General features: G+C 29.8%; 6 protein-coding genes across 6 annotated transcripts; 3 read left to right on the top strand and 3 right to left on the bottom strand.

Moving 5' to 3' along the window:
* The first annotated feature begins 2,153 nt into the window (after window positions 1–2,153).
* On the top strand, window positions 2,154–6,876 carry Impbeta11 (importin beta11). The gene is made up of 11 exons (XM_035083825.1): window positions 2,154–2,321; window positions 2,595–2,717; window positions 2,775–2,875; window positions 2,949–4,455; window positions 4,527–4,691; window positions 4,763–4,955; window positions 5,423–5,666; window positions 5,753–5,855; window positions 6,079–6,338; window positions 6,406–6,559; window positions 6,646–6,876. Exons 2-11 carry the CDS (start codon window positions 2,595–2,597, stop codon window positions 6,748–6,750), a joined length of 2,955 nt encoding a protein of 984 aa, XP_034939716.1. The 5' UTR covers window positions 2,154–2,321; the 3' UTR covers window positions 6,751–6,876.
* A 408-nt stretch (window positions 6,877–7,284) lies between these two features.
* Window positions 7,285–8,435, bottom strand: RpS17 (ribosomal protein S17). Its single transcript, XM_035083843.1, has 3 exons — window positions 8,317–8,435; window positions 7,761–7,912; window positions 7,285–7,579 (listed from the first exon to the last, which is right to left on the bottom strand). The coding sequence occupies exons 1-3, from the start codon at window positions 8,317–8,319 to the stop codon at window positions 7,339–7,341; spliced, it is 396 nt and encodes a 131-aa protein (XP_034939734.1). The 5' UTR covers window positions 8,320–8,435; the 3' UTR covers window positions 7,285–7,338.
* Window positions 8,436–8,758: 323 nt separating this feature from the next.
* pea (ATP-dependent RNA helicase pea) lies at window positions 8,759–12,771 on the top strand. Its single transcript, XM_035083822.1, has 3 exons — window positions 8,759–9,024; window positions 9,103–9,188; window positions 9,274–12,771. The coding sequence occupies exons 1-3, from the start codon at window positions 8,922–8,924 to the stop codon at window positions 12,661–12,663; spliced, it is 3,579 nt and encodes a 1,192-aa protein (XP_034939713.1). The 5' UTR covers window positions 8,759–8,921; the 3' UTR covers window positions 12,664–12,771.
* A 288-nt stretch (window positions 12,772–13,059) lies between these two features.
* Window positions 13,060–17,420, bottom strand: Ids (iduronate 2-sulfatase). The gene is made up of 5 exons (XM_035083844.1): window positions 17,227–17,420; window positions 15,832–16,934; window positions 15,407–15,736; window positions 15,145–15,313; window positions 13,060–14,651 (listed from the first exon to the last, which is right to left on the bottom strand). Exons 2-5 carry the CDS (start codon window positions 16,030–16,032, stop codon window positions 13,666–13,668), a joined length of 1,686 nt encoding a protein of 561 aa, XP_034939735.1. The 5' UTR covers window positions 16,033–16,934; window positions 17,227–17,420; the 3' UTR covers window positions 13,060–13,665.
* A 1,539-nt stretch (window positions 17,421–18,959) lies between these two features.
* On the bottom strand, window positions 18,960–20,508 carry LOC118067200 (uncharacterized). Its single transcript, XM_035083823.1, has 2 exons — window positions 20,388–20,508; window positions 18,960–20,309 (listed from the first exon to the last, which is right to left on the bottom strand). Exons 1-2 carry the CDS (start codon window positions 20,436–20,438, stop codon window positions 19,011–19,013), a joined length of 1,350 nt encoding a protein of 449 aa, XP_034939714.1. The 5' UTR covers window positions 20,439–20,508; the 3' UTR covers window positions 18,960–19,010.
* A 761-nt stretch (window positions 20,509–21,269) lies between these two features.
* On the top strand, window positions 21,270–25,471 carry LOC118067179 (V-type proton ATPase catalytic subunit A). The gene is made up of 6 exons (XM_035083791.1): window positions 21,270–21,365; window positions 22,025–22,115; window positions 22,263–23,349; window positions 23,515–23,913; window positions 24,024–24,213; window positions 24,289–25,471. The coding sequence occupies exons 2-6, from the start codon at window positions 22,043–22,045 to the stop codon at window positions 24,379–24,381; spliced, it is 1,842 nt and encodes a 613-aa protein (XP_034939682.1). The 5' UTR covers window positions 21,270–21,365; window positions 22,025–22,042; the 3' UTR covers window positions 24,382–25,471.
* The last annotated feature ends 62 nt before the right edge of the window (window positions 25,472–25,533 follow it).

Here is a 25,533-nt window from a genome sequence, read left to right as displayed (position 1 = left end):
CTGAGGGTGAGGAACGAGTTACTATGAATTCTCTTTTTTAGAAAATGTTGTCTTTAAAAGACACTAGGAATTGATTTTGAACTTATACAAACAACCAATTATTGTATTTATATAAAATTTTTATGAAAAAAAAAAATTGGCTATAACTGGGATCGAACCCTAATCGGTAAAATGAAAGCTTGGTGTTCTACTCACAGAGCTAACATATTATCTCTGACATCATGTTTATGTTTATAAATTGTATAATGCAGGCTTGAGTACGAAAGGTGGGGATAGAGCTTGCCGGCGAAGTGCCGGAAATCCCCGTGGATTATTTCAACTACTTCTAAATATTTCTAAATTGCTTAAAAAAAAGCTACGTTCATATAGCTATAGTAAAAAAAGTGTTTATAACTCTGTTCATATGTTTTCCGACTCGGCGTCGATAAATTACATAAATAATTGAGAAAAAAAAATCAAATCGTTGGTAAGAATTCATTTTAGCATGTTAATATTATAATTACATGCAAATCTAACAAATGAAAAAGAAAAAAAAAACTACCATGACTGGAATCGAACCCTGCCCATCAAAATGAAAGATCGATGCGCTAACCACCGAGCTATTATGATTACAAAACATCTATATATGCTCAAAAATTATAAGCTGCAGGCTTGGGCATAGAGAGTAGGGGTAGAGCTTGCCAGCGAAGTGCCGGAACTCGCCACGGATTGTTTAAACTACTTTTCAATGTTGATAATAATATGATTAACTTGTTAATAACATAACATTGTTAATACATGTAAAGATGTATAAGTATAAGTTGTTAAACACAGGCTATTATCAATGTATTTATACAAAAAGAAAGTTTATGGCTCTGTTCAAATATTTTTCGACTTAGCGTCAATAAATTCAATGAATAAAGAGAAAAAAAAATCAAATTGTTATAAAAGATTAATTATAGCATGTCAATATTATAATTACATGCTAATCTAACGAATAAAGTAGAAAAAAAAAATTGGTTATGACTGGGATCGAACCCTGCCCGGCAAAATAGAACTCTGACGCCCTAACCACATGGCCAGCATAATCTCGATATTGAGTAAATGTATATTTGTTTTTACACTACATGCTTGGATACGCCGACTTGGAATTGAGCTTCCTTATTAACATTTATACCTAATAAAAATGATACTAATGGATGAATATATGTATTTGAAGTCATTTGCAGGTATTATATTAATTAATGTTAAATGAGTATCATCATTTTCATTTATCCTAACTGCAATAGTCATCAAAGTGTAGGGCATTGTAAAGTGATACACTATGTTTACATCACATACATATATTACCCGTACACACACATACAGAATTTACTCGCCAAAATGCAGGGCACCATCAGTTCTGGATACGGATTGAGCATTTTTTCAATATGGATGACTGAGGTCATCTGCGAGCATAATGCTGTCACCTATCAGAATTTTTTAAAACTAATTTTCCGGAGAATATCATCTGGAATACAAGATTTCTAATTATTTCTAAATTATTCAATTTTATACTATGAATTGATTTTTTTAACATTCAGACAGGTGGCAAGGACTGACGCAAACACGAATTTTGGGCGAAAAACGTATAAAAATGAAATAATTAGTGATTTTTCATCTGAATGATGTGGCCGCCATCTTGAAATTTAAGCGCGGCAAGTCAATTCATAATTTTTTCATTATTCTTTCTAATTTTTTTAATAAAAATATTCACTATATACAAAAAATTGTTGTTTACGTCAGTCCGGCATTAATTCCTCTGTAATTTGGTACCTAATTTTATAGAAATAATTGTAAATTGGCGAAGAAATTAGAAATTTCCCGATCCCATGTATTTGGATAGGGGGAATCAGTTGCCTTTCTGACTTCAGCCCAGCCTTAATAATAAGTGGAATTACTAATAAAAGTTAATAATGTTGATAAGATAAATGTAATAATTCATTTCATATTAATTTACATAGTAGAAAATTATTCTTAGGTACTATTTAAATTAATATAAAATGAATTATTACATTTATCTTACCTACATAATTAATTTTTATTAATTATTACAATAAACAATAACTGTCATTTTATATTCCAATTCACTATTCCAGTTTTTCATCATACACATGAATTATAGGAACGGAATTGAATAACAACATCGGTGTTACCGCCGGCCTTACATCGGGGTTGCGCATGAATGCTTTAGCAAACTTTTGTTAACACCGATGTTAGCCTGCGCGTAAACATGGCACATATGTCTGTGTATACTATAGTACATGTTTGACGGATATTTGTCGTAAAAAGGGAGTTTAGAGGTTAGGAAGTATTGTTACCTTCAAATATTTTTCTATTTCGTGTGAATTTCTTGATATTAAAATTAAAAAAAAACACGCATTCTAATTTTTTTTTATGTTAGTAAAATTTATTCTTAATCAATTAAAATTGTCAAAATTTTTGTATTCAATATGATGATCTTTTACTAAATAATAATTTAATAATTGTCTCGATTAGTAATTATATTTATCAAACTCGACGTAGATATCTTGATAAATGTTGAATTAAGTGTTAATAAAACCTTGTAAATAAAGATGAATGCAGAAGTAATAGATGTCCTACAACGAGCTAGTAGTCAAGATCCTAATGTGCTAAAACCAGCTGAACAAATGCTAAAAGAATGGGAAACTCAACGAGGCTTTTATACGGTTTTATATGTAAATATCTGAAATAAAAATATTATGATTTGCGATTAATTTATAATCTTGTTTCAGAACGTTTTTTCTAACCATTCTATAGAAATAAATGTACGATGGATGGCTGTATTATGTTTTAAAAATGGTGTCGAAAGATATTGGAGAAAAAATGCTCCCAAGTAAGAATAATAACATAATACAAAATAATTTTTGAGTTATAGATACATAAATTTAAAATATTTTTTTCTTTAGTGGTATCGCTGAAGATGAAAAAGCATTTCTTCGACAACACCTAATAGCTAATTTTAATGAACCAGTCAATCAACTTGCTACTCATATTGCTGTTGTCATTGGAAAAATAGCTAGATTGGATTGTCCACGTGAATGGGATACTTTAATACCTACACTTCTTAATGGTTTACAAAGTCAAAATGCTATTGAAAAACATAGAGCTTTATTAACACTTTATCATGTTATTAAAACATTAGCTTCCAAGCGATTACTTGCAGATAAGAAATTTTTTGAACAATTAACTAGTAATATGTTTAATCTTATTTTGGATTTATGGAATTCATATACTGAGTCATTCCTTATATTGATGTCAAATGTAACAAGTGGAACTGAAGCTGAAGATGCTTTAACAATGGCCCTACTTTTATTGAGAATATTAAGAAAATTTATAACAAATGGTTTTTGTAATATTTCAAAACGTGAGGATGCTATGCTTTTTTTGAGAATAATTTTCACCAGAGCAAGAGCATGTTTAGAGTGTCGAAAGAATTTAATATGTAGAGGGATCCAAATAGAGGCACTTGAAAAATTTATTTTAAATTTAATGAAAGTTGAATATGGAGCTATTGGAAATCATTCAAAATGTTGTGTCGAATTGATACCAGTCTCACTTGAATTCGTAGTGTTTTATTGTTTTACAGAAGAAGGGAAATCATTTACTTTTGAAAAATTTATCATTCAATGCCTCAATTTAATGAAAACTATTTTAATTCATCCTGATTATAGAAGACCATCACCAGCAATTACCGAAATTAGTGGAGCAGATCATGTTTCTTTAAGAGCTACTGAATTGAAACGAAATTTCTTTACTCCAGAAGTATTGAAAGATATATGTTCTAAACTTGTCACACATTATTTCTTACTTACACCAGATGATTTAGAAATGTGGAATACAGATCCTGAAAATTATGCAGTGGAAGATTCTCGTGAATCATGGAAGTACAATTTAAGAGCTTGTACGCAGAGTGTTTTTTTATCAATTTTCCCTCAATCTTGTGAAGTTATGTCTTCTGTACTCATTGAATTGATGCAAAGATATTATCAACCAGTAGATCCAAATGATTATCATGCAATTTTAATGAAAGATGCTATTTATCTTGCGGTTGGTCTTGCAGCACTAGATCTTTATGATGAAATAGATTTCAATCAATGGTTTTCAACAACGCTCAAACATGAACTTGAATTAAAAAATAATAATTACAGAATAGTTAAAAGACGTGTTTGTTGGCTAATCGGTAAATGGACTCGAGTAAAATTAAGTGAAAAACTTAAGCCCGAACTTTACAAGATGATGATTAGAGCTTTAAGTCCTGAAGAAGATCTTGTTGTTCGTTTAGAGGCAAGTAATACATTAAAACAAGCATTAGATGACTTTCAGTTTCATATTGATGAATTTATGCCGTTTTTGGAAACCACTTTTTCTCTATTATTTCTTCTTCTTCGAGAAGTATCTGAATGTGATACTAAGGTATGTAAAGTTCATTTATATTAGTTGATATTATTTTGATATAAGTGCTTTTATTTAATATACAATTTTAGATGCAAGTTCTCTACGTACTATCATTTATAATAGAAAGAGTTGGTAATGGTATCAGGCCTCATGTTGGTCCATTAAGTGCTTATCTACCATCATTATGGGAAATTTCTGAAAAACATAATATGATGAGATGTGCTATTATTTCCACCTTAGTCCATTACGTAAAAGTAAGTATTTATTATTTCTTTTAGAAGATATAAGATGACATTTTATTTAATACTTTTTTGTATAAATTAAGGCTTTAAATTCAGAAAGTGTTATCATTGAACCCATGATTGTTAACATGGTTAGTTTAAGTTGTGATCTCAAACAAGATGCTCATGTTTATTTAATGGAAGATGGATTACAATTATGGCTAGCTTTTCTTGAAAATGCACCAGCACCAACACCAGGCATCATGAGTCTAATCTATAATATGCCGGAACTTTTGGGTAAAAGAAAACTTTAGAAATAAAATGGTTGTTTTGTTATTATAAAAACAATTTATATTGTTTGACATTTTTTAATTTATTGCTGACTAAAACTTAATTTATTTTAAAGAAGATTCGATCATAAAAAATATTATTATACAAAAAATAATCATATTAGGATGAAATTAGTTGACAATTAATTAAATTTAATTTTTATAATAAATTTAACTGGTAGATTTGATTATAGAATTTGTCGAACTTGCATTATGTCGTTCTCGAAATATTTTCAATTATTTATATCGTGAGGTTTTATCTTTGGAGTCACTTTTATTTCATTTTAATTTAAAACTTAAATTACTATTTACGAAAATTTTCATATTTAATTATCCGTTCTCACTGAATGATCGAATTTTAAACTTTTTAAAAGAATATTTTTTATAAATTATAAATTATTAAATAAAATTTTTCATGTGTGATATCACTTACAGATTCTGGATTAGATCAAGTAAATTTTCGACCAGCTATCTGTATCATACAAGCATACGTACTATTAAATCCTCAAGAAATTTTAGGAGACCTAGGAATCCGTATCATAGCTAGTTTGAAATCAGTAATGTCAGATCTGAGATCTCAAGACTTAGTACTGGTTATCGAATTATTTATATTAATATTAAAAGTATCCCCGGATGTAGGAGTTCAACTTATAAAGCCTGCTTTAGGAAGATTTCTTAAGTATGGCATATGTTTTAATGAAAACATTTATATTTATAAAGTTGTTTTTTAAATCAATTGATGAGTAAAACTATTCGAAATTTTAGAACTGTCTACTTGGATCAAGAACACGAAGTGTTCATCGTGATAAGGATGATCCTAGTGGTTCTGTCTAGGTTATTGTTAGACAATAGAGGTGTCTTTGCAGAGGTAAATTATTATTAATTTATTTTCAATAATTTAAAAAATAAATGAATTAATTATCATGAAATTTAAAATTATAAATTCAAACAATTGATCCTAATTAAAATTTGTAATCAAAAATAAACGTGAGTTTTATCAGGAATCACGTAATAATTCTGTTGGTAATGAATAACATTATTTATCAATTTCTACGAGTTTTATGTAATTACTTGTTTTATTTATGTCATAGTTAATTAGTGACTTAATGAAAGAAATAGGAGAAGAACAAACGGAAGAAACTGTAATGAATAGAATATTAGAAGTTTGGCTTCTTCATGTATCAGATTTCACACAATCTGATAATATGAAAATCATGGCCCTTGCTTTATGTTCACTATTAAGCATTGATAGCCCGCCAATTATATATCGTCATTTTCCAACGATCATCAGTGTTGTTGTTGAAGTTCTCAATGATATTTTAAAGCTTGACGATATGGATTCTTATTTAGAGTAAGTATATTTTTATTTTTCTTTAAAGATGTTGAGTAGTTTAATAAGATATTCAATTAAATTTCAGCTCATTGTTACTTGTTAATCGTACGCCGGAAGAACATGAGCAGTCTGATGAAGATGATGGGGAATATAAGACTAATCTTCAATTACGACTTAAACGATTAGACTTTCAAGATCCTGTTCATACTGTTTGTTTGAAAAGTTTTCTTGAAAATCAAGTAACTATTTTTATTTTTTTTCCCCCAAGAAATATAAATTACAATAAATTTTCATTGTTTTATAATAATGCTTACATTTTTTTTAGCTCATTACACTTCGTCGATCAATCAGTAATAACCAATTTGATGAAATTATAGCTTCACTTCAACCAGAAATTGAACAACAACTCAGAGAGTATATTTCATTTTAAAAATTATGATAATTCGTAATGATTAAAATAACTATAGTAGTTATTTAAAAAATTCAATTAACAATTAATGCCAGAAAGAATTTTTATTATTTCTACAATTTAAAGGGTAAATTGAAATTAAGAAAAGTAGATTTAATAATTGTAAAAAAACATTCTTGAAGCAATGTTATTTAAAAAAATATTTTATTGTACAATATTGTCTGTGTCAGTGTATGTATAATGTTGATAAATAGTAATAAAAAAATGTTTTTCATTATTAAATTTGTTATAAGTTATCAAATTTTAAAGTTAACTTTTGATGTATTGTTATTTAGAAATAGAGTTTATGCCACTTTTTTTTTTAAAAAAGTGATTCTTTTTTCTAAACAATAAATGGGAGCTTTAATTATAAATTATAAATATTTGTTAAGGCTTGGCTAATTTTTTTTTTTATAATATTTAAGAGATAGAAAAAATTAATTATTATAAGTATTTATTTATCTTTAGAAATGAAATGAGAATGGAGTATTAAGGTAAATGAAATGTAAGCAAAAATATCATCAAGAAAAATCAATTTATTGGTCTTACATAACGCAGCAAAATTTTACTTCAAGTTCGCCTACTGAATTGATGGGCGGTAGGTTGGACCAACTGAAGTACAGAGATGTTACTGAATTCCAACATTTTCAACATCTCTTTAGTTTCAGGGTCGACTTCAATAACGTCATGTTCCAAGGCAGAGACTTCAGGAACATAGTTATCTCTGCGTTCTCTTTCTTCTTCTTGAAGTTTAATGGAAATACCACGGACTTGGCTATGCCGAAGTCTTTTCATTAAATGTGTGACAAACCTGAAACAAATCATTCCCAAAGTTCAATACAGCACAATATTTATTAGTTCTTACGAGATTTAAAACAGAATGTTTTCAGATAGAATTATAATAAAAAAAAAAAAGCAAAAATAGAATAAAAAAATGTTAAATTTTTTTTTGAAAAATGACATAGGATAATTTATTTATCTTAAAGACTTACCCGGCAATTTTATTTTTCAAGGGTTTACTTGGAATAATTGCAATTTCCTCACATATTCTTTTGTTTGTATGGAAATCTAATGTGAGTCGTGTATAATATTTTTCAATAATAACTCTTGCAGCTTTTTTCACTGTCTTGGTCCTAACGCGACCCTGAAAATGAATGTTTTTATTAATTACCAATGCTAAGTACAAGTGTGATAGTGACATAAAAGGTAAACATAGCCTCAAATATATTCAACTTAAAACACTTCAATATATGTTTTGACAAAAAAAAAATTAAAAAATTATCACAATTAGTGAAAGATAATAATAAACACAATAAGACTTGGGTTTTAATACAAAATATAACAAAATAGATATATTTTCAAAAGCCAAATAGGCCCAATCATTTCACTAATTATTGATATATTTAATGGATTAGAAAACTTCATAAGTGCAAAATTTGTAAAAAAAAAACACGAAGAAAATAATTTAACATTAATTAAGTGAATATTTGTTGAGATTATTATAAACAAAATAGATTTCGATATTCGAAAACACAGTCACATACGTACCATGATTGCGGTAAATCAGAAAAGGAGGAATAGGTTATGTTACACAAACAGATGTATGAACACAGTTTGGTGTATGTGTATGTTTAAATACATATTTCCACTAAAGATGGCAATAAATGTCATTTCTAGAACGAATTCTTTACTTTCTTCATTTTTTCGTATCATTTGTTCTTCTTTCATTTATAAAATGTAATAAGCAGTGTAAATTACACTTAATCTTTTTTATTTAAATGCAAAAATATTGATTGTTTACCAGTAATCAAAATAAATTAATTAATTAAAAAGTGAAAAATACACTCGAGTTTATATATTTCACGCCTCTGTTTGCATGTAATAATTGACATTAGTAATAATTGAATAGAGTGCGCTAGCACACTCTAGAAAATGCAATAGTAAATTTCTGCGCATCTTTCAGGTCACGTGGTCACAGTTATGACAAATGTGAAGAATTCCGCCATTGTAGTTTACTCTTTTCAGTTGCCCTGAACATATTCATTTTCAGCCGGTGTGAGTGCCTTGAGTAGTTTACAATTGTCATTTACGTTTATTTTACGTTTGTAAGCACGAGATTACTATTTCGAGGATTATAAAAAAATAAATACAAAATGAATCTGAGAGGAGAAATAGAAAAATTAGAACATCTATCATTAGTTTCTAAAATTTGTACTGAATTGGAAAATCATTTAGGACTTAACGATAAAGATTTAGGTAAGTTTCTTAAAATATTCATAAACAATAAGAATACAAATTGCTAATAACTAATTTAATATTTTGTATTTATTATAGCGGAATTCATAATACATTTAGCGACAAAAAACCCGACTTTTGAAGGATTTAAACGAGCATTAGCTGAAAATGGCGGCGAGCTTTCGGTAAGTTAATATTTTGTTTTGTTATTACTACAAACATCTGATAATGTATCGAACTTATTATTAAATTTTAATATTATTTCTTTAGGATTCTTTTATGGAAAATTTACTTCGAATTATTCAACACATGAAACCTCCAAAGACATCAAATAATGAAAGTGTATCTAAAAATTCTCCTAAAAATGAGCTTGCAAAGAAATTTCCAGCATTAGCAATGCCAAATGATACTTCCAATAATGTTAACGATGACGATGATGACATTGTCAAACAAGCTATGGCATCACTTGAAGCTTTAGCACCTTCATCAGCGCAAAAAAATGAAAACACTACCAAAACTTCAAAAGAGACTGATAAAAAAGAGAAAAGTCGAAGACACAGATCGCGATCTAAAAGTCCAAGAAGAAGCAGAAAACATCGATCTCGTTCAAGAGATCGGTCTAGATCTCGAGAAAGGAAACGTCGTAGATCAAGAAGCCGTAGAAGATCAAATTCTAGGAATCGAGAAAGAAGGACATCGAGGGATAGATCTCATAGAGATCATAAAAGATCTAGGAGAAGTCGAACACGGTCAAGATCACTTTCGGTTGATGGAATTCCAATGGAACCAGAAGTAGGAAGAATTTATTCTGCAAAAGTAGCTAATATTGTGTCATTTGGATGTTTTGTACAACTTGAAGGTCTCAAACGTAGATCAGAAGGTTTAGTTCACATTTCACAACTTAGACGTGAAGGAAGAGTAACAAATGCCTCTGATGTTGTTTCTAAAGGACAAAAAGTGCTAGTGAAAGTATTAAAAATAGTTGGACCAAAAATATCTTTGAGTATAAAAGATGTTGATCAAGAAACTGGACGTGATTTAAATCCTGAGATACCAGATATTAAAACGGAAGAAGATGAAAAACATCTGAGGAATCCTGATAGACCTACAACATTGTTCGAACTTCAAGGAAATATTGATGAAGATGAAACACATTCACGAAAACGAGTTCAACGACTATCATCTCCAGAAAAGTGGGAAATAAAACAAATGATGGCAGCGAATTGCATTGATCGGAGTGAACTACCAGAATTTGATGCGGAAACGGGAATTTTACCTCGAGAAGACGACGAAGAAGAAGATACAGAGATTGAATTAGTTGAAGAAGAAGCTCCATTCTTACAAGGACATGGAAGAGCTCTTGGAGATTTAAGTCCTGTTCGAATCATCAAAAATCCTGATGGATCACTAGCTCAAGCTGCTATGATGCAAAGTGCTTTAGCCAAAGAAAGACGTGAACAAAAAATGCTGCAAAGAGAGCAAGAAATGGATTCAAATCCAACAGGATTTAATCAGAGTTTTATTGATCCACTTCCTGATACTGAAAATCGAACTGTAGGTTCTAATATGCGTGGAATAGGTTTGCAATCACAAGATTTACCGGAATGGAAAAAACATGTAATTGGTGGAAAGAAAACATCTTTTGGTAAAAAAACTACTTTAACTCTGTTAGAACAAAGACAAAGTTTGCCTATTTATAAACTTCGAGACGATTTAATAAAAGCTGTAACGGATAATCAAATTCTTATTGTAATCGGAGAAACAGGATCAGGGAAAACAACACAAATTACTCAATACTTGGCAGAATCAGGTTTTAATGCAAGAGGAAAAATTGGATGTACTCAACCAAGAAGAGTCGCTGCTATGTCAGTAGCAAAAAGAGTTGCTGAAGAATTTGGTTGTCGTCTTGGTCAAGAAGTAGGGTATACTATTCGTTTTGAAGATTGCACTGGACCTGAAACAAATATTAAATACATGACGGATGGTATGCTTTTACGAGAATGTTTAATGGATCTAGATTTGAAAGCTTATTCGGTAATTATGTTAGACGAGGCTCATGAACGTACAATTCACACAGACGTACTATTTGGATTGTTAAAACAAGCTGTAGGTCGGAGACCTGATTTGAAATTAATTGTTACTAGTGCAACATTAGATGCTGTTAAGTTTTCTCAATATTTCTTCGAAGCTCCAATTTTTACGATTCCTGGAAGAACTTTTGAGGTTGAAATCATGTACACTAAAGAACCAGAGACTGATTATCTAGATGCTGCTTTAATCACCGTTATGCAAATTCATTTACGAGAACCTCCTGGTGATATTTTGCTCTTCTTAACAGGTCAAGAAGAAATTGATACAGCATGTGAGATTTTATATGAAAGAATGAAATCTCTCGGTCCTGATGTACCTGAATTAATTATCCTGCCAGTATATTCGGCTTTACCATCAGAGATGCAAACTAGAATTTTCGAGCCTGCACCTCCTGGATCACGTAAAGTAGTAATTGCTACTAATATTGCAGAAACAAGTTTAACTATTGATGGAATTTATTATGTAGTAGATCCAGGTTTTGTTAAACAAAAAGTTTACAATTCTAAAACTGGAATGGACAGTCTTATTGTTACTCCAATTAGTCAGGCTGCTGCAAAACAACGAGCAGGTCGAGCTGGACGTACTGGACCTGGAAAATGCTATCGATTATATACAGAACGTGCTTACAGAGATGAAATGTTACCAACACCTGTTCCAGAAATTCAACGAACTAATCTTGCTACGACAGTATTACAACTTAAAACTATGGGAATTAATGATTTGATCCATTTTGATTTCATGGATGCTCCACCAGTTGAATCATTAATTATGGCTATGGAATCATTACATAGTCTCAGTGCTTTGGATAATGAAGGTTTACTTACTCGATTAGGTAGAAGAATGGCTGAGTTTCCACTTGAACCTAACTTATCAAAGATGTTGATTATGAGTGTCCATTTACAATGTTCTGATGAAATTTTGACTATTGTGAGTATGCTCTCTGTGCAGAATGTTTTTTATAGACCGAAAGATAAGCAAGCTTTAGCAGATCAAAAGAAAGCAAAGTTTAATCAGCCAGAAGGTGATCATTTAACACTTCTTGCTGTTTACAATTCATGGAAGAATAATAAATTTAGTAATGCTTGGTGTTATGAAAATTTTGTACAAATTCGAACGTTAAAACGTGCTCAAGATGTTAGGAAACAACTACTGGGAATCATGGATAGGCATAAATTAGATGTTGTTTCTGCAGGAAAAAATACTGTGAGAATTCAAAAGGCTGTTTGTTCTGGATTCTTCCGAAATGCTGCAAAAAAAGATCCACAAGAAGGGTATAGGACTTTAGTTGATAGCCAAGTTGTTTACATTCATCCAAGTAGTGCTTTATTCAATAGACAACCTGAATGGGTTATTTATCATGAATTAGTCCAAACTACTAAAGAATATATGAGAGAAGTAACTACAATTGATCCGAAGTGGTTGGTAGAATTTGCTCCAGCATTCTTCAAATTTAGCGATCCAACTAAACTTAGCAAGTTTAAGAAGAATCAACGACTTGAACCTTTGTATAACAAATATGAAGAACCGAATGCTTGGAGAATATCACGAGTTCGTCGACGACGTAATTAAACCAATTTACTTAAATTACTGTGTAAATATATACTGTATGTATATACTGTAAATATCTTCTGTAAATATATATTTTTCTCTATAAATAAATTATTGAGTTAGAAATTATAACTGAATGAAGAAAATATTTTGAAGAACATAGAACAAATTTTAACTTTCGTTTTATGTTATTATTTTTATTTTATAATACCAGTAAGTGTTTTTAATTTCATACAAATGTGTATTTGGATAAATGCATCCAAGTTATTCGGCTGTAATAAGTTTTTTTTGAAATTTATCATCATAATTTTGTTATCTACGATTGTGAAAATTATATCATTGAATTTGCCAAATAAATTATAAAATTAAAATTTCATAAAATACTTAAGAATATTTATTAGCTTCCCAGTGGGAAGTTATTACAGATTTTTCTTTTTCTGTTTTCTTTTTTTTATTTTTCGGTTACATTTTCTTTTTAACGATTGCAAATTTTGGTTCATTCGGTTCGATACCAATTAATCTTAGTCCATCAACATTTATTTATCCATGAGTTGATTGGATAGATATTTAAAAGAATTTTGCATTTATTGAAAAATAGAACATTTTGTTGTTAAGACATTCGTTATAATAAATAGATTAATATTTCAAAGAATTATATTATACAATGTAAATTCAAAAGTTAGAATAATTGAACTAAAATTAAATGTTCTTTACTGGTGGTAAAGCATATTTCCATGTTACGTGTTGGACTCGACCAACAGCTCAGCCTCAACTATTTAAATTTGTTATAAACAATTACTAATGGGAAGTTCGTCGTGTTAGCACAGACAAAGTGTGCTCAGACCTATTTTTTATTCATTTGAGTCTGAGCTACTTATTACTTGATCACTCGAGCTATTCGAGAAAAGGGAGAGTAAGTCCAACAACGGTTAGGAAGATGACAAGCACAAGGTTTGTCCTTCTAACGCAATAAGTTTAGGACCCTCTGAAAACAGAGGCAATTGTAAAGCTCCTCTAAAAACTTTACAAAACGTTTATTGGTGGTAAAGCATATTTCCATCCTTTCTTTAACCTCTTACATAACTTCTTTTTTATACCACTATACTTGATGTTTCCTTGTTGATTAATCATTTCACCAGAATCAATATAATGATCGTATAATTCTTCGGCAATTAAAATATTCCAGTTTGATTTATTTCTTTTATTCATAGGATTAAAGGGTATCCAAGCAGTATAACGAAATCTTGCTGTTTTAATGGAGTATCCCATGATCTTTATTTCATTCCATCGAGGTTCATCGCTATTTGGTTTCCAAGATACGGTCGTAGATGGACGTGGATACTGGCTAAATGCCGCTTTCTTCCATGTTATTGTTTCATTTTTTTTTATACGTTCTAAGATAGGGAGAAAACTTATTCCTTCAGAGCACAAATTATTATTTAAAATTCTTTCCTGCAATGACACGGTACTGTTAATTGACATTGGATTAATATCATTGCAAAGTGGTATTGGTATACCAGCTAACTCTGCGATTGATGGAAATAAATCAACTAGTTCTACCAAATGATGAACTTTAAGAGATTCTTCTCTACCATTTTTCATCATTTTTTTCAATGCTGAAACCTTTGAAAATATTTTTGGAGTAGAAATTATTAAGGGTACTCTAAGGGCAACATTAAAATTACTATATTTCGCCCACAATCCATGTTCTCCTAAAGACCATCCATGATCTGAAGTTAAAATTACTATTGTATGTTTATGAAGCTTTGAATCACTTAATTGACTTAATAGTAATCCAATAAGATGATCAATATAAGATACACATGCATAGTAGGATTGAATAATTTTTAGAGCAAATTCTTCAGGAATTTTTTCCCAGGGAAACACTAAATTTAACTGTTGAACATCATGGCGTTGTCGTAAATCGTTCCAGGGATTGTAAGCAACTTCAGAAATGTTTTTTGGCCAGTAATAATTTTTCAATTTAAATTTATCCAAAGGATGGTAATCTATTATTAATCATTAATATTAGTTCACTTAAAATAGATTTTTTAAATCCAGATTTTTTAGTATGACTGAAAGTTTGAAGAAAACTGGCTACTAGAGCTGTGGCATGATAACTTCAATAAAAATTTCCATGCACATTATAAATGAAAAACGTTTATTTTTTCTGGTATCAACTGCAGTAGCTAACTTTCGGAATCTCGTAGGGATGAATCTCCTCAAAAGGTATTGAATTGAATCAATATTTCTAAACCTAGCTAGCACAAATAGACATTGCTAGGACAATTGTATAAACTAGTGGATTTTTAATGCATTTAAATGTGAATACAAAAATTTAACAAAGTCTTCTGTGTTTTTTTTAGTGGATTTATACTTCTTGATTGAAGAGAATTTCTTTAAAATTCTAGCCATGCTAAAAAATCTGGATTTTAAGGCCATTTTGACTAGACTTTGTGAATCAAGTACTTTTACAGAAATAAAAGATTCATTTTATCTCACCTAAAAATCTCTCTGGGTATTTAAATGGTATATGGGGTTTTTCAAAACCAACAGCCAAAAAAAATGGTACGTTTTCAGGTTGATCCTTTAGAAATGCTTTAGCACTTTCCAAGTTTTCCACGTCCGGTAGAGTATTTTTTGGCATATCTCTTATATTTACTGGACAAACCTAAGCAAGAGAAAAATATTTGAATAATAAATAAACAAGAGTAATTAAATAAATTAAGCTATAATGTAGATAGTTGCAAACAATAGGTCTTACCAAATTAGAGTATAATTCAGGATCGATGAAATTGGAGATGATTGAAAATTGAGAAGAACAAACTGGTGCATTTTTATATTTATCAGTAACAGGATGAAATGGAACTTGACTCCAAGAATACGGATAATCATCAGTAAAATTAGAAGATTTGCCAGGATGAAAAACTTTACCAATTGAATGAGTTTTATATCCATTATTTTTCAAATGTTGAGGAAGAGTTGTGAAATTGCCAGCTACTGATCTCCAGTAGCTGTGAACATCATACAGAGACAAAGTATCGGGTCTACGACTGGTGAGTAAAGAGTTCCTACTTGGTGCACATAATGATTGCTGAATAAAATCAATAAAAATTCAAAAATATATTATTATTATTTTGTTCAATAAATATATTTAAATAAAATAAAATGATTATTTAAATTCCTAACCTGTGCATAAACTTCTGTAAACAAAAAACTTTTTTCAGCCAATTTGTCAATGTTTGGAGTAAATGCATTTGTATCACCATAACAGCCTAATGCTGGTCGAAGATCATCCACTACGATAAATAAAAAATTTGGCTTCGGTGTAGTCGAAAACAAAGGTAAAATAAATACAAGTACAATCAACGCTGATATATTAAACACCATTATTCAGATAATAAATTATGATAGTTAAGTTCAGTATCAAAGTATTCTGATGTCAAAAAACTGAAGGGTCAGTTCAAATATATCAATAATTTTTAAAGTTGCTGTTAATGAACGGAAACGAATACACTAACAATTTTCCATGTTACTTTTTTTTGTATAAACATTATTTTTATTATTTTCAGTTCCATTGGAGTAACTTCATCACAATTATCATGTTAAAAACTAATTGTCTTCTTCTTATTCCCAACTTCTAATATGGTGATTGGAATGTAATAGCTCAAATTGAGCTTTTTTTGTTGATGATGAATAACTTGCATAGAGTAAAATGCCTCATCTGATAAATCTTTTTGTATTGGTCATTTATTAGATGGTAGTTATTTATTAGCCATTCCTCCTTCATTGAGTTTTATTATAAGTAAAGTTATTCAATAATTACAACATTTTGAACAATCTTCGAGTAAAGCTATAAGTCTTGTTTTATTGTTAAAATATACTGTTTTTTAAAATAATTAATCTATATATTATTCTTCTGGTCGGCTTTTATCTAAGATTTTTTCTTCATACTCTAATAACAATTGAATAATTTGGATTTTTAATTCAAGTTGTTTCGCAGGTGGTAATGTTCTCATTATGTCTCCAACCATTCCTACGAATTCATCTACGTTGATCGGTGGAATACGTGAAGTCATGACATTTATATAATCTTCAACTCGTTTGCGTAAGTCATCACTTAGATAAGTGAAATACGGAGTTCTAGGAGATGATGTTGATGATGAAGTTACTACTGATGGTAGTCTCACTGACAGTGGAATATAATTAGTATCCTGAGAATCGGAAAATGAGTTATTTTCTTCTTCAGCTTCACTGTGTGTAGAGACAGGTGAAGTATTTTGATAAATCATCTGGAAAATAATAGAAAAGTCAAATAATTATTGACATCATTTATTGGAAATGTGAATACTTGTTTAACATGAATAATACAGACATAATTACTCATAAATATATCTAATGATAAATAACTTGAAAAGTTGAGTGATAAATTCAATGAAATGTAGAGTAAGTACTTTAAATATATAAGTAAGCAAAAATTATAATCATTAAGTAATCATAAGTACTATTCAAATGTAAACTAACCACAAAATGTTATTAATGGAACATATATTTTCATTTAAAATAGAGCGTAATGGTGCTCACCTTTAAAATGATTATAATTCTTTAAATGCAAACGATAAAAAAGAATGAATATTTAATTTTTAACATATATTGAAAACAAATTCACTGATAAATCTTTTCTGATGATACAAAAATGCTTGGTTTGATGTTATGGCGTCGAACATGCCGCCAAAAAGCATTTGAAAATTCCGAAACAACGTTGATTGGTGAAGAAATCAAAACTAGCGCCTCTAGCGGCCTTTTTTTAAACTTCAAGTCATTTTTTCAAAAGCAGCAAATTTAAATGTGGATCAATTGTTAAAATAATATTATACATATGTACATACAATAAAAGAATTGTTATCTTATAAAGCCATCATTTTATTATTTATTCAATCATATAAAATAGTATATTCGCTGTTGGCCCCCGTATAATGTTATATAATCTATATAACATTTTTTCTCTCTTAAATACATACATTTTTCTTGAATTAAAAAAAAATATTTATGAATAATCATCTTATTTTACAAATTGATATGAAAATTAAATAAAACTTTTCTTGAAAAATATAATAATACAGAACAAATAAAAATGTACTCTGCTTTTTGCAAATAAATATAATACTTATCCTTCATTATACTTAATCATTTTAAATATCTCTCTTAAAGGTAAATTTTTAAAAAAGCTGTTTATCAATAATATTATTAATATAGTATTTAGTCAATTATCTCTGGTGAAGATTGATGATTAAAACTCCATTGATTTCGGACGGGTCTTGATATAAACATAAGCAGCAATAAGAACAACTACAGCTGCCAGTGTTGGTAAAACTACTGTAAAAACTCGTTGTTTATTCTCCAAAAATTCCTTTTTTCGTTCTTTTTTCTGTTTATTTGTCTCTTTCGTTTTTCCTTTTAATTGTCTCATTGTTATTTAACTCCCTATAATTAATTTCAGATAATTACATTAAAAAACATGGAAAATAATGTTTAAATTACATATCACATACTAAAGAAACAAGATTTGTTAAAGTTAATTTATTAAACAACAAATTATTTTATGATAATAGAAAATGTTGGAACGGTAAAAATAAAATAATAGAGTAACAGGATTGAAAAGGTGTAAATTAAATTAAAATTGATACAACAGTAAAAAATAATTGACAATATTTACCAGATACTTTAGATGATTTTATACATATAATAAAATTGTTTATATTTTAAAAATGTCTGTTAACAATATTAAATTTTTAAGAAAACAACAGTGGTAGCATTAAAAACTGCTATGACACGTAGCGAACAATCTTTTGATGTCATTTCCGTGGACTGTACTTGTGTGACATGTGTGGTGATTGAACGTGAACACAACGTAAGTCGAGTAAAGGTTCTTTCAAAAAAGGATTACATCGTGAATCAAATACTGCTAAGGCGCTGAATTTAAATTTTATTCTCTTTTTACATTAAGTAATTTTCATAAATAAATATGCATTTATTATTACCTAATATTTCTTATCGATAATTATAAAGAGTAATATTTTTTAGCTGGGTTTAATCTTATATTTTAAAGAAAAAAAAAATGTTCTATTGTATCACTAATGAAGTGTATTTACTTATCGTTTATCTAAGTTTAATAATCTTTTCAATGTTATAGATAGTAAAAGTAGAAATCCCTTGATGTTCGTATGAAGGAAAAAAAAATTAATTATTGTTTTTATTCATAATTTTATTGTTATAAGGAACAACACTGATGTAATAAATAAAAATATGTCTTTGAAAGTTTATATATAGTTTGAGATGATTTTTCTTGAGAGAGAAAGATACTTTTTTTAAACTGTAGATTTCTTGATAGAGCAGCAGCATTTATCTAAACCACAAGTTTTGAAGTCATATAAGGTGAAATTAGTCCCAAATGAAGAAGTTATGTTTAAATGAACAGCATTATCGATAATCTCATGTGAGCAGCAGCAGGAACTTAAACCAGAGCCGAATACGACTAAATTAGTGTTTGTTGAATTGAAAACGTTTATAATAATTGTATTATTCGCAATACGATTTGAACAGCAACAGCTACTTGGATCTCCAGGTTCACAACTTGATGGTCTATCTCTTTTACGAGGATCAGGTGGTAAACCACCATCACAGTCATCTCCAGGAAGACACTTAGTAAAAAATGACTCATCACTTGAATCATCACTGCCTACAGATTCTGAAGCACCTGATCCTTCATCGAATAGCACCTTAGTTAAAGGATCAGGTGGCAAACCACCATCACAGTCATCTCCAGGAAGACACTTAGTAAAAAATGACTCATCACTTGAATCATCACTGTCTACAGATTCTGAAGCACCTGATCCTTCATCGAATAGCACCTTAGTTAAAGGATCAGGTGGCAAACCACCATCACAGTCATCTCCAGGAAGACACTTAGTAAAAAATGACTCATCACTTGAATCATCACTGTCTACAGATTCTGAAGCACCTGATCCTTCATCGAATAGCACCTTAGTTAAAGGATCAGGTGGTAAACCACCATCACAGTCACCTCCAGGAAGACACTTAGTAAAAAATGACTCATCACTTGAATCATCACTGCCTACAGATTCTGAAGCACCTGATCCTTCATCGAATAGCACCTTAGTTAAAGGATCAGGTGGTAAACCACCATCACAGTCACCTCCAGGAAGACACTTAGTAAAAAATGACTCATCACTTGAATCATCACTGTCTACAGATTCTGAAGCACCTGATCCTTCATCGAATAGCACCTTAGTTAAAGGATCAGGTGGTAAACCACCATCACAGTCACCTCCAGGAAGACACTTAGTAAAAAATGACTCATCACTTGAATCATCACTGTCTACAGATTCTGAAGCACCTGATCCTTCATCGAATAGCACCTTAGTTAAAGGATCAGGTGGTAAACCACCATCACAGTCACCTCCAGGAAGACACTTAGTAAAAAATGACTCATCACTTGAATCATCACTGCCTACAGATTCTGAAGCACCTGATCCTTCATCGAATGCTACTTTAGTTACAGGATCAACTGACTCACAAATACAATGTGTTCCATTCCAAGTCATTCCTGGTAAACCTTTACAATGATCATCTGGATCAACTGAAGGCTGTAAAGCGTGAAATTAATTTTTTTTATTATTTATCATTATTCATAGCTATTATCAATTATTGAATAATGTACTTACTCGACCAGTCGATACTGTAAACAATGTTAAGAAAAATATTTGTACTATCATTGTTATAATTTTTTTGCGTCCAGAAATTTTGAACTATTCAGGTACACTGAGTTTTATTAACTAAAATTTGTTTGATACTTGAAATATCATTTTATAGTCGAGTTAACACACTTTTATAATTGAGAAAAATTTCATAAAATTAATCTCAATAATCTACTAAAAAAATATTTTTAATCTCTTTTGTCATAGAATTTAGAAAATTACTTTTTATTCTTATCTTAATTATGTTTTAGCACAGGATTTAATACCTTACATCTATCATACGATAATTGATCTTATGTTTATTCTAAGTTTATTATTTCCAAAATATTTCATTTTATAATTCAAGCTCTTTTTAAATGAGTCACTCAACTTTGATTATGATAAGTAATATAATGAAATAAAAATTAAGACGATAAAATAAATTAATAAACGTGTGAATTTTGTCTTCATAAAACATGTTTATTTTAACATTTTCTTTTGAACATGATAGGAGTGATGAAAACCATTGAAATATTTAACATACACTTAGTTGTCAACTATAACAAAATAAATATGAAAATTTATTTATCCTAAATCCTAAAACTTTACCCGCCATAGAAAGCCAGTGACAGTTTCAATGCGCATAGAACGCGGGTAATTCAAACTTGCAAAATAATGCTAACCTTAAAAGTAATCAAGATCTTCTTTAATATTCAAAACTTTTTTTAAAAATCGATTACTAAAATTATTACATGGTTGATTTAGTTTATTGAAGATTAAAAATGAAGGGTTGATCGTTCATATACATGTAGGCGAACATTTGGTTGTAAACGATCGAAAATTTCCCCTTCTACTTGCTGACGTTGCTGTTGAGAACCAGAGCATCAGTCAGCTGACCTGTCTTGTGATAGTAGCAAGGCTTGACTCGTTAGGTGGGATTCACGTATTAGTTTGTCCAACATCTCGGTAAGTTTTACTGTCTATTTTTATCCTAATTCTGTTAAAGTGACAATTAATTAGAGTTTTATTGTTTTGTCTAATTTTTATTCATAAAATTCATTATTTGAACCATTAATTCTCACTAAACATCAATTTATCAAAGAGTCTTGCGGCTATTGATCGTCCCAGTGCGCCATCGTATTTTCCTAAGTTTAGAATAAATTTATCTCATTCTTATTCACTTGGCCCGCCAATTTTCCTTTGAGCTTTTCAACAATTGGCAGCTATTCATTAACAATACATAGTTTATTTTGATTTTCATTTGTACCTTGTTGTAATTCTTTAATCAAAAGACACTCGCGCACTCTTGGGCTACGCCTTCTTTTCGAATTGCTCACGTGAATTCACTACTACGATTGAGACATCTCGAGGCCAATGTTTTTTTAATAATTTTTGAAAGTTATTATAACAAAGTAGCATTTTTAAAATACTCAAAAATATTTCTATAAATATTGTATTATTATTTTATAAAAAATTTTTTGGAATTGACATATTTTATTTGAAGATTTTTACTTATTATTTCATGGGAGTGGTCAAAGTATTTTGTCAAATGACTTTTATTTAGGAAAATAATAATAAAAATAATTATCACTATGTAAATCAATAATCATTATGTTTTTTTCCAGCTGAGAAAATAAAACAAAATGACTTTACCAAAAATTGCTGATGAAAACCGAGAAGAAAAGTTTGGATATGTCTATGCAGTATCTGGACCCGGTAATTATGCTCATAATTTATTTATTTAGGATTTAAATATTAAGGATAAAAATAATTTAGTGAAAATTTTATTTTTTGTAATTATTATTTAAATTATTAAGAGTAATTCCCAAAAATCAGGATAATTAATCAATGTTATTTCAACAGTCGTCACGGCGGAGAAAATGTCTGGATCTGCTATGTACGAGTTAGTCCGTGTGGGTTATTCGGAGCTCGTAGGAGAGATCATTCGTTTACAAGGAGACATGGCCACTATCCAAGTTTACGAAGAGACGAGTGGAGTTACTGTAGGAGATCCAGTACTACGAACGGGCAAGCCTTTATCAGTAGAACTTGGTCCAGGAATTTTAGGAAGTATTTTTGACGGTATCCAACGTCCTCTAAAAGAAATTAATGAGCTCACAAGTTCTATTTACATCCCAAAAGGAGTTAATATTCCTGCTTTATCAAAAAGCACATCTTGGGAGTTTAATCCTCTGAATATCAAAACCGGTAGTCATATTACTGGTGGAGATATGTATGGAATCGTTCATGAAAATACATTAGTTAAGCACAAGATGATTTTACCACCAAAGAGTAAAGGAACAATCACTTACATTGCACCTGCCGGAAATTACACAGTTGATGACGTAATTTTAGAAACAGAGTTTGATGGAGAACGAAATAAATATACTATGTTACAAGTTTGGCCTGTCCGTCAGCCAAGACCAGTCACAGAAAAATTGCCTGCTAATCATCCCCTTCTTACTGGTCAACGAGTCTTGGATTCACTATTCCCTTGTGTTCAAGGAGGAACTACTGCAATTCCTGGTGCTTTTGGTTGTGGAAAAACTGTAATTTCTCAAGCCCTATCTAAATATTCTAATTCCGATGTTATTATTTACGTTGGTTGTGGAGAGCGTGGTAATGAAATGTCAGAAGTATTGAGAGATTTTCCAGAGCTCACTGTAGAGATTGACGGTGTTACTGAAAGTATTATGAAACGTACTGCTTTGGTTGCTAATACTTCAAACATGCCGGTAGCTGCTCGAGAAGCCTCCATCTATACTGGAATTACTTTATCTGAGTATTTCAGAGATATGGGTTACAATGTTTCGATGATGGCTGATTCTACATCACGTTGGGCTGAAGCTTTGAGAGAAATCTCTGGTCGATTGGCTGAAATGCCTGCTGATTCTGGTTATCCTGCTTATCTTGGTGCTCGTCTTGCCAGTTTCTACGAACGTGCTGGAAGGTATTGCTAGTTACATTGAATAATTAGTTCCTAGTAAGCAGCGTAATAATTTGTAATGTTGTTTTAGCTTTCATGATACTTTTATCAGTTATTTAATTTTCCCTAAAACCTTTATCTTTATCTATTAGATAAAAAGAACAAAGATTAATGAAATAATGTTTTTAGGGTAAAATGTCTAGGAAATCCAGATCGTGAAGGATCTGTTAGTATTGTTGGAGCTGTATCACCACCAGGAGGAGACTTTTCTGATCCTGTAACCAGTGCGACTCTTGGTATTGTACAAGTGTTCTGGGGTCTTGACAAAAAACTTGCTCAGAGAAAACATTTCCCATCCATCAATTGGTTGATTTCATACAGTAAATATTTACGTGCTCTTGATGATTTCTATGAAAAAAATTTCCAAGAATTCGTTCCTCTACGTACAAAAGTTAAGGAAATTCTTCAAGAAGAAGAGGATCTTTCAGAAATCGTGCAATTGGTTGGTAAAGCTTCACTTGCTGAAACTGACAAAATTACTCTTGAAGTTGCCAAGCTTTTGAAGGATGATTTCCTTCAACAAAACAGGTATAGTATTAAAATAATAACAGTGTAAAAAGTATTTTAATTCAGACTTAATATTTATTAGTAAGGTATTAATATTTACATAAGTTGCTCTAATTTGTATATTATTTTAGTTATTCCGCTTATGATCGTTTCTGTCCATTCTACAAAACCGTCGGCATGTTACGTAATATAATTGCCTTTTATGATATGGCAAGACATGCAGTTGAGTCCACAGCACAATCAGACAACAAAATCACTTGGAATGTTATTCGTGACAGTATGGGAAATATTTTATATCAATTAAGTTCCATGAAATTTAAGGTATGTTTGTAAAAAAATTTTAAATAGAAAAAAAAAATATATACAATGTTTTATTAATCAATTTTCTTTCTATAGGATCCCGTGAAAGATGGAGAAGCCAAAATCCGAGCAGACTTTGATCAATTGCATGAAGATATTCAACAAGCATTCAGGAATTTGGAGGATTAAACGTTTGTTCATATATTAATTGTTATTACCTATCGAATTGAATAATTGCTTGAAGATTTTCCAGTTGTTTAGGGTCGTTCCAACGATTAAAAAGTGCTTCTGAATAGCAAATAAAATTATTATATTGGTTGCATTCCATAAGTTATAAGAGAAAATTCCTAAGGACCGAGAAGTCCTTTTTTTAATGAATTTATGAAAAGCCTTAATTAACTGCCGATGGATTATAAAAAATGTAAATACTCATATTTTATCAGCCTATTAAACTAATTGGAGATCAACATAATAAGTTGTTAAGATAATTTTAACATTTGATTTTAAAACATTAAAAAAAATATGTCGAAACATATTTTTAAAAATAGGTTTATTGTTTTTAATGACAATAAAGATGGAACGCCCTTAAACGCACAATGAGCTGGTAATCATGTGCAAAATGTAAGAAAAATAATAATTATGATATTTTTAATTATTTAAAATGATTTCTGAAATTTTCAATCAACTTTTAGAATTTTAATCTAATCGAAATATAAATAAATTATAAAAAATACATGAAATCATTTACTCATACTTGCCAGTAGCCGCTGATTTAAATAAATTATAATAAAAAATAATTATCGACGACCAAATGAAAAAAGTGAAATTTTCGTGATGAAAAAACTTTGATGTTTAGATAAATAAATGAGTAAATATAAGAAGCGGTTTGGCAGCTTTCAGGCTAAGAAAGTAAATAATTTAATGAATTAAACTACAAATAAGTTGAAATAATATCGAATCATCAAGTATTAGTTACTGTATCATATATGTTAAATGATAGAAATATTAAGAATGAATTTAGATGTTAAATAGATTGAAAAAAAATATATATGTTAACGTTGATACGTTAAGAAAGCTAATGTTTAATATGTCGAGGTGCTGGTTCTTGTGACGATTATTGCATAAAAATAATCTACGATTAATAATTGATAAACGAATAATTATTACTTAAACAAAAGTAAATTTTTTCGTTATCCAGCAGCTCTAATATCATTTCCACTGTATGATATGTATAAAAAAAACAGTAAATAAAGAAATAAAAAACATATTTTGGTCGTAAGATAGACTAGTTATTTATACATCTAAATAATTAATTATAGTCAAGGTGTAAGGAAAAGAATG

Source organism: Chelonus insularis, unplaced genomic scaffold (genome assembly GCF_013357705.1).
Source record: "Chelonus insularis isolate UGA/USDA-ARS -01 unplaced genomic scaffold, ASM1335770v1 contig_36_pilon, whole genome shotgun sequence".
In the NCBI taxonomy this organism is placed as follows: Eukaryota; Metazoa; Arthropoda; class Insecta; order Hymenoptera; family Braconidae; genus Chelonus; species Chelonus insularis.
This window is presented reverse-complemented; position numbering and strand designations above follow the sequence as displayed.

What these genes read in the sequence shown, in the direction of transcription:
- Impbeta11 (XM_035083825.1), top strand. Translation starts at nt 2,595, where the DNA reads ATGAATGCAGAAGTAATAGATGTCCTACAACGAGCTAGTAGTCAAGAT. An exon ending in GCTTTTATACGGTTTTATAT is followed by an intron (nt 2,718 to 2,774) that starts GTAAATATCTGA and finishes ATCTTGTTTCAG; the next exon opens with AACGTTTTTTCTAACCATTC. An exon ending in AAAGTTTTCTTGAAAATCAA is followed by an intron (nt 6,560 to 6,645) that starts GTAACTATTTTT and finishes CATTTTTTTTAG; the next exon opens with CTCATTACACTTCGTCGATC.
- pea (XM_035083822.1), top strand. Translation starts at nt 8,922, where the DNA reads ATGAATCTGAGAGGAGAAATAGAAAAATTAGAACATCTATCATTAGTT. An exon ending in ACTTAACGATAAAGATTTAG is followed by an intron (nt 9,025 to 9,102) that starts GTAAGTTTCTTA and finishes TATTTATTATAG; the next exon opens with CGGAATTCATAATACATTTA. An exon ending in AAAATGGCGGCGAGCTTTCG is followed by an intron (nt 9,189 to 9,273) that starts GTAAGTTAATAT and finishes TTATTTCTTTAG; the next exon opens with GATTCTTTTATGGAAAATTT.
- Ids (XM_035083844.1), bottom strand. Translation starts at nt 16,032, where the DNA reads ATGGTGTTTAATATATCAGCGTTGATTGTACTTGTATTTATTTTACCT. An exon ending in TTACAGAAGTTTATGCACAG is followed by an intron (nt 15,737 to 15,831) that starts GTTAGGAATTTA and finishes GATTTTATTCAG; the next exon opens with CAATCATTATGTGCACCAAG. An exon ending in CTGAATTATACTCTAATTTG is followed by an intron (nt 15,314 to 15,406) that starts GTAAGACCTATT and finishes TCTCTTGCTTAG; the next exon opens with GTTTGTCCAGTAAATATAAG.
- RpS17 (XM_035083843.1), bottom strand. An exon ending in TTGAAAAATAAAATTGCCGG is followed by an intron (nt 7,580 to 7,760) that starts GTAAGTCTTTAA and finishes GATTTGTTTCAG; the next exon opens with GTTTGTCACACATTTAATGA.
- LOC118067200 (XM_035083823.1), bottom strand. Translation starts at nt 20,438, where the DNA reads ATGATAGTACAAATATTTTTCTTAACATTGTTTACAGTATCGACTGGT. An exon ending in TTACAGTATCGACTGGTCGA is followed by an intron (nt 20,310 to 20,387) that starts GTAAGTACATTA and finishes CACGCTTTACAG; the next exon opens with CCTTCAGTTGATCCAGATGA.
- LOC118067179 (XM_035083791.1), top strand. Translation starts at nt 22,043, where the DNA reads ATGACTTTACCAAAAATTGCTGATGAAAACCGAGAAGAAAAGTTTGGA. An exon ending in CTATGCAGTATCTGGACCCG is followed by an intron (nt 22,116 to 22,262) that starts GTAATTATGCTC and finishes TTATTTCAACAG; the next exon opens with TCGTCACGGCGGAGAAAATG. An exon ending in TAAGTTCCATGAAATTTAAG is followed by an intron (nt 24,214 to 24,288) that starts GTATGTTTGTAA and finishes TTCTTTCTATAG; the next exon opens with GATCCCGTGAAAGATGGAGA.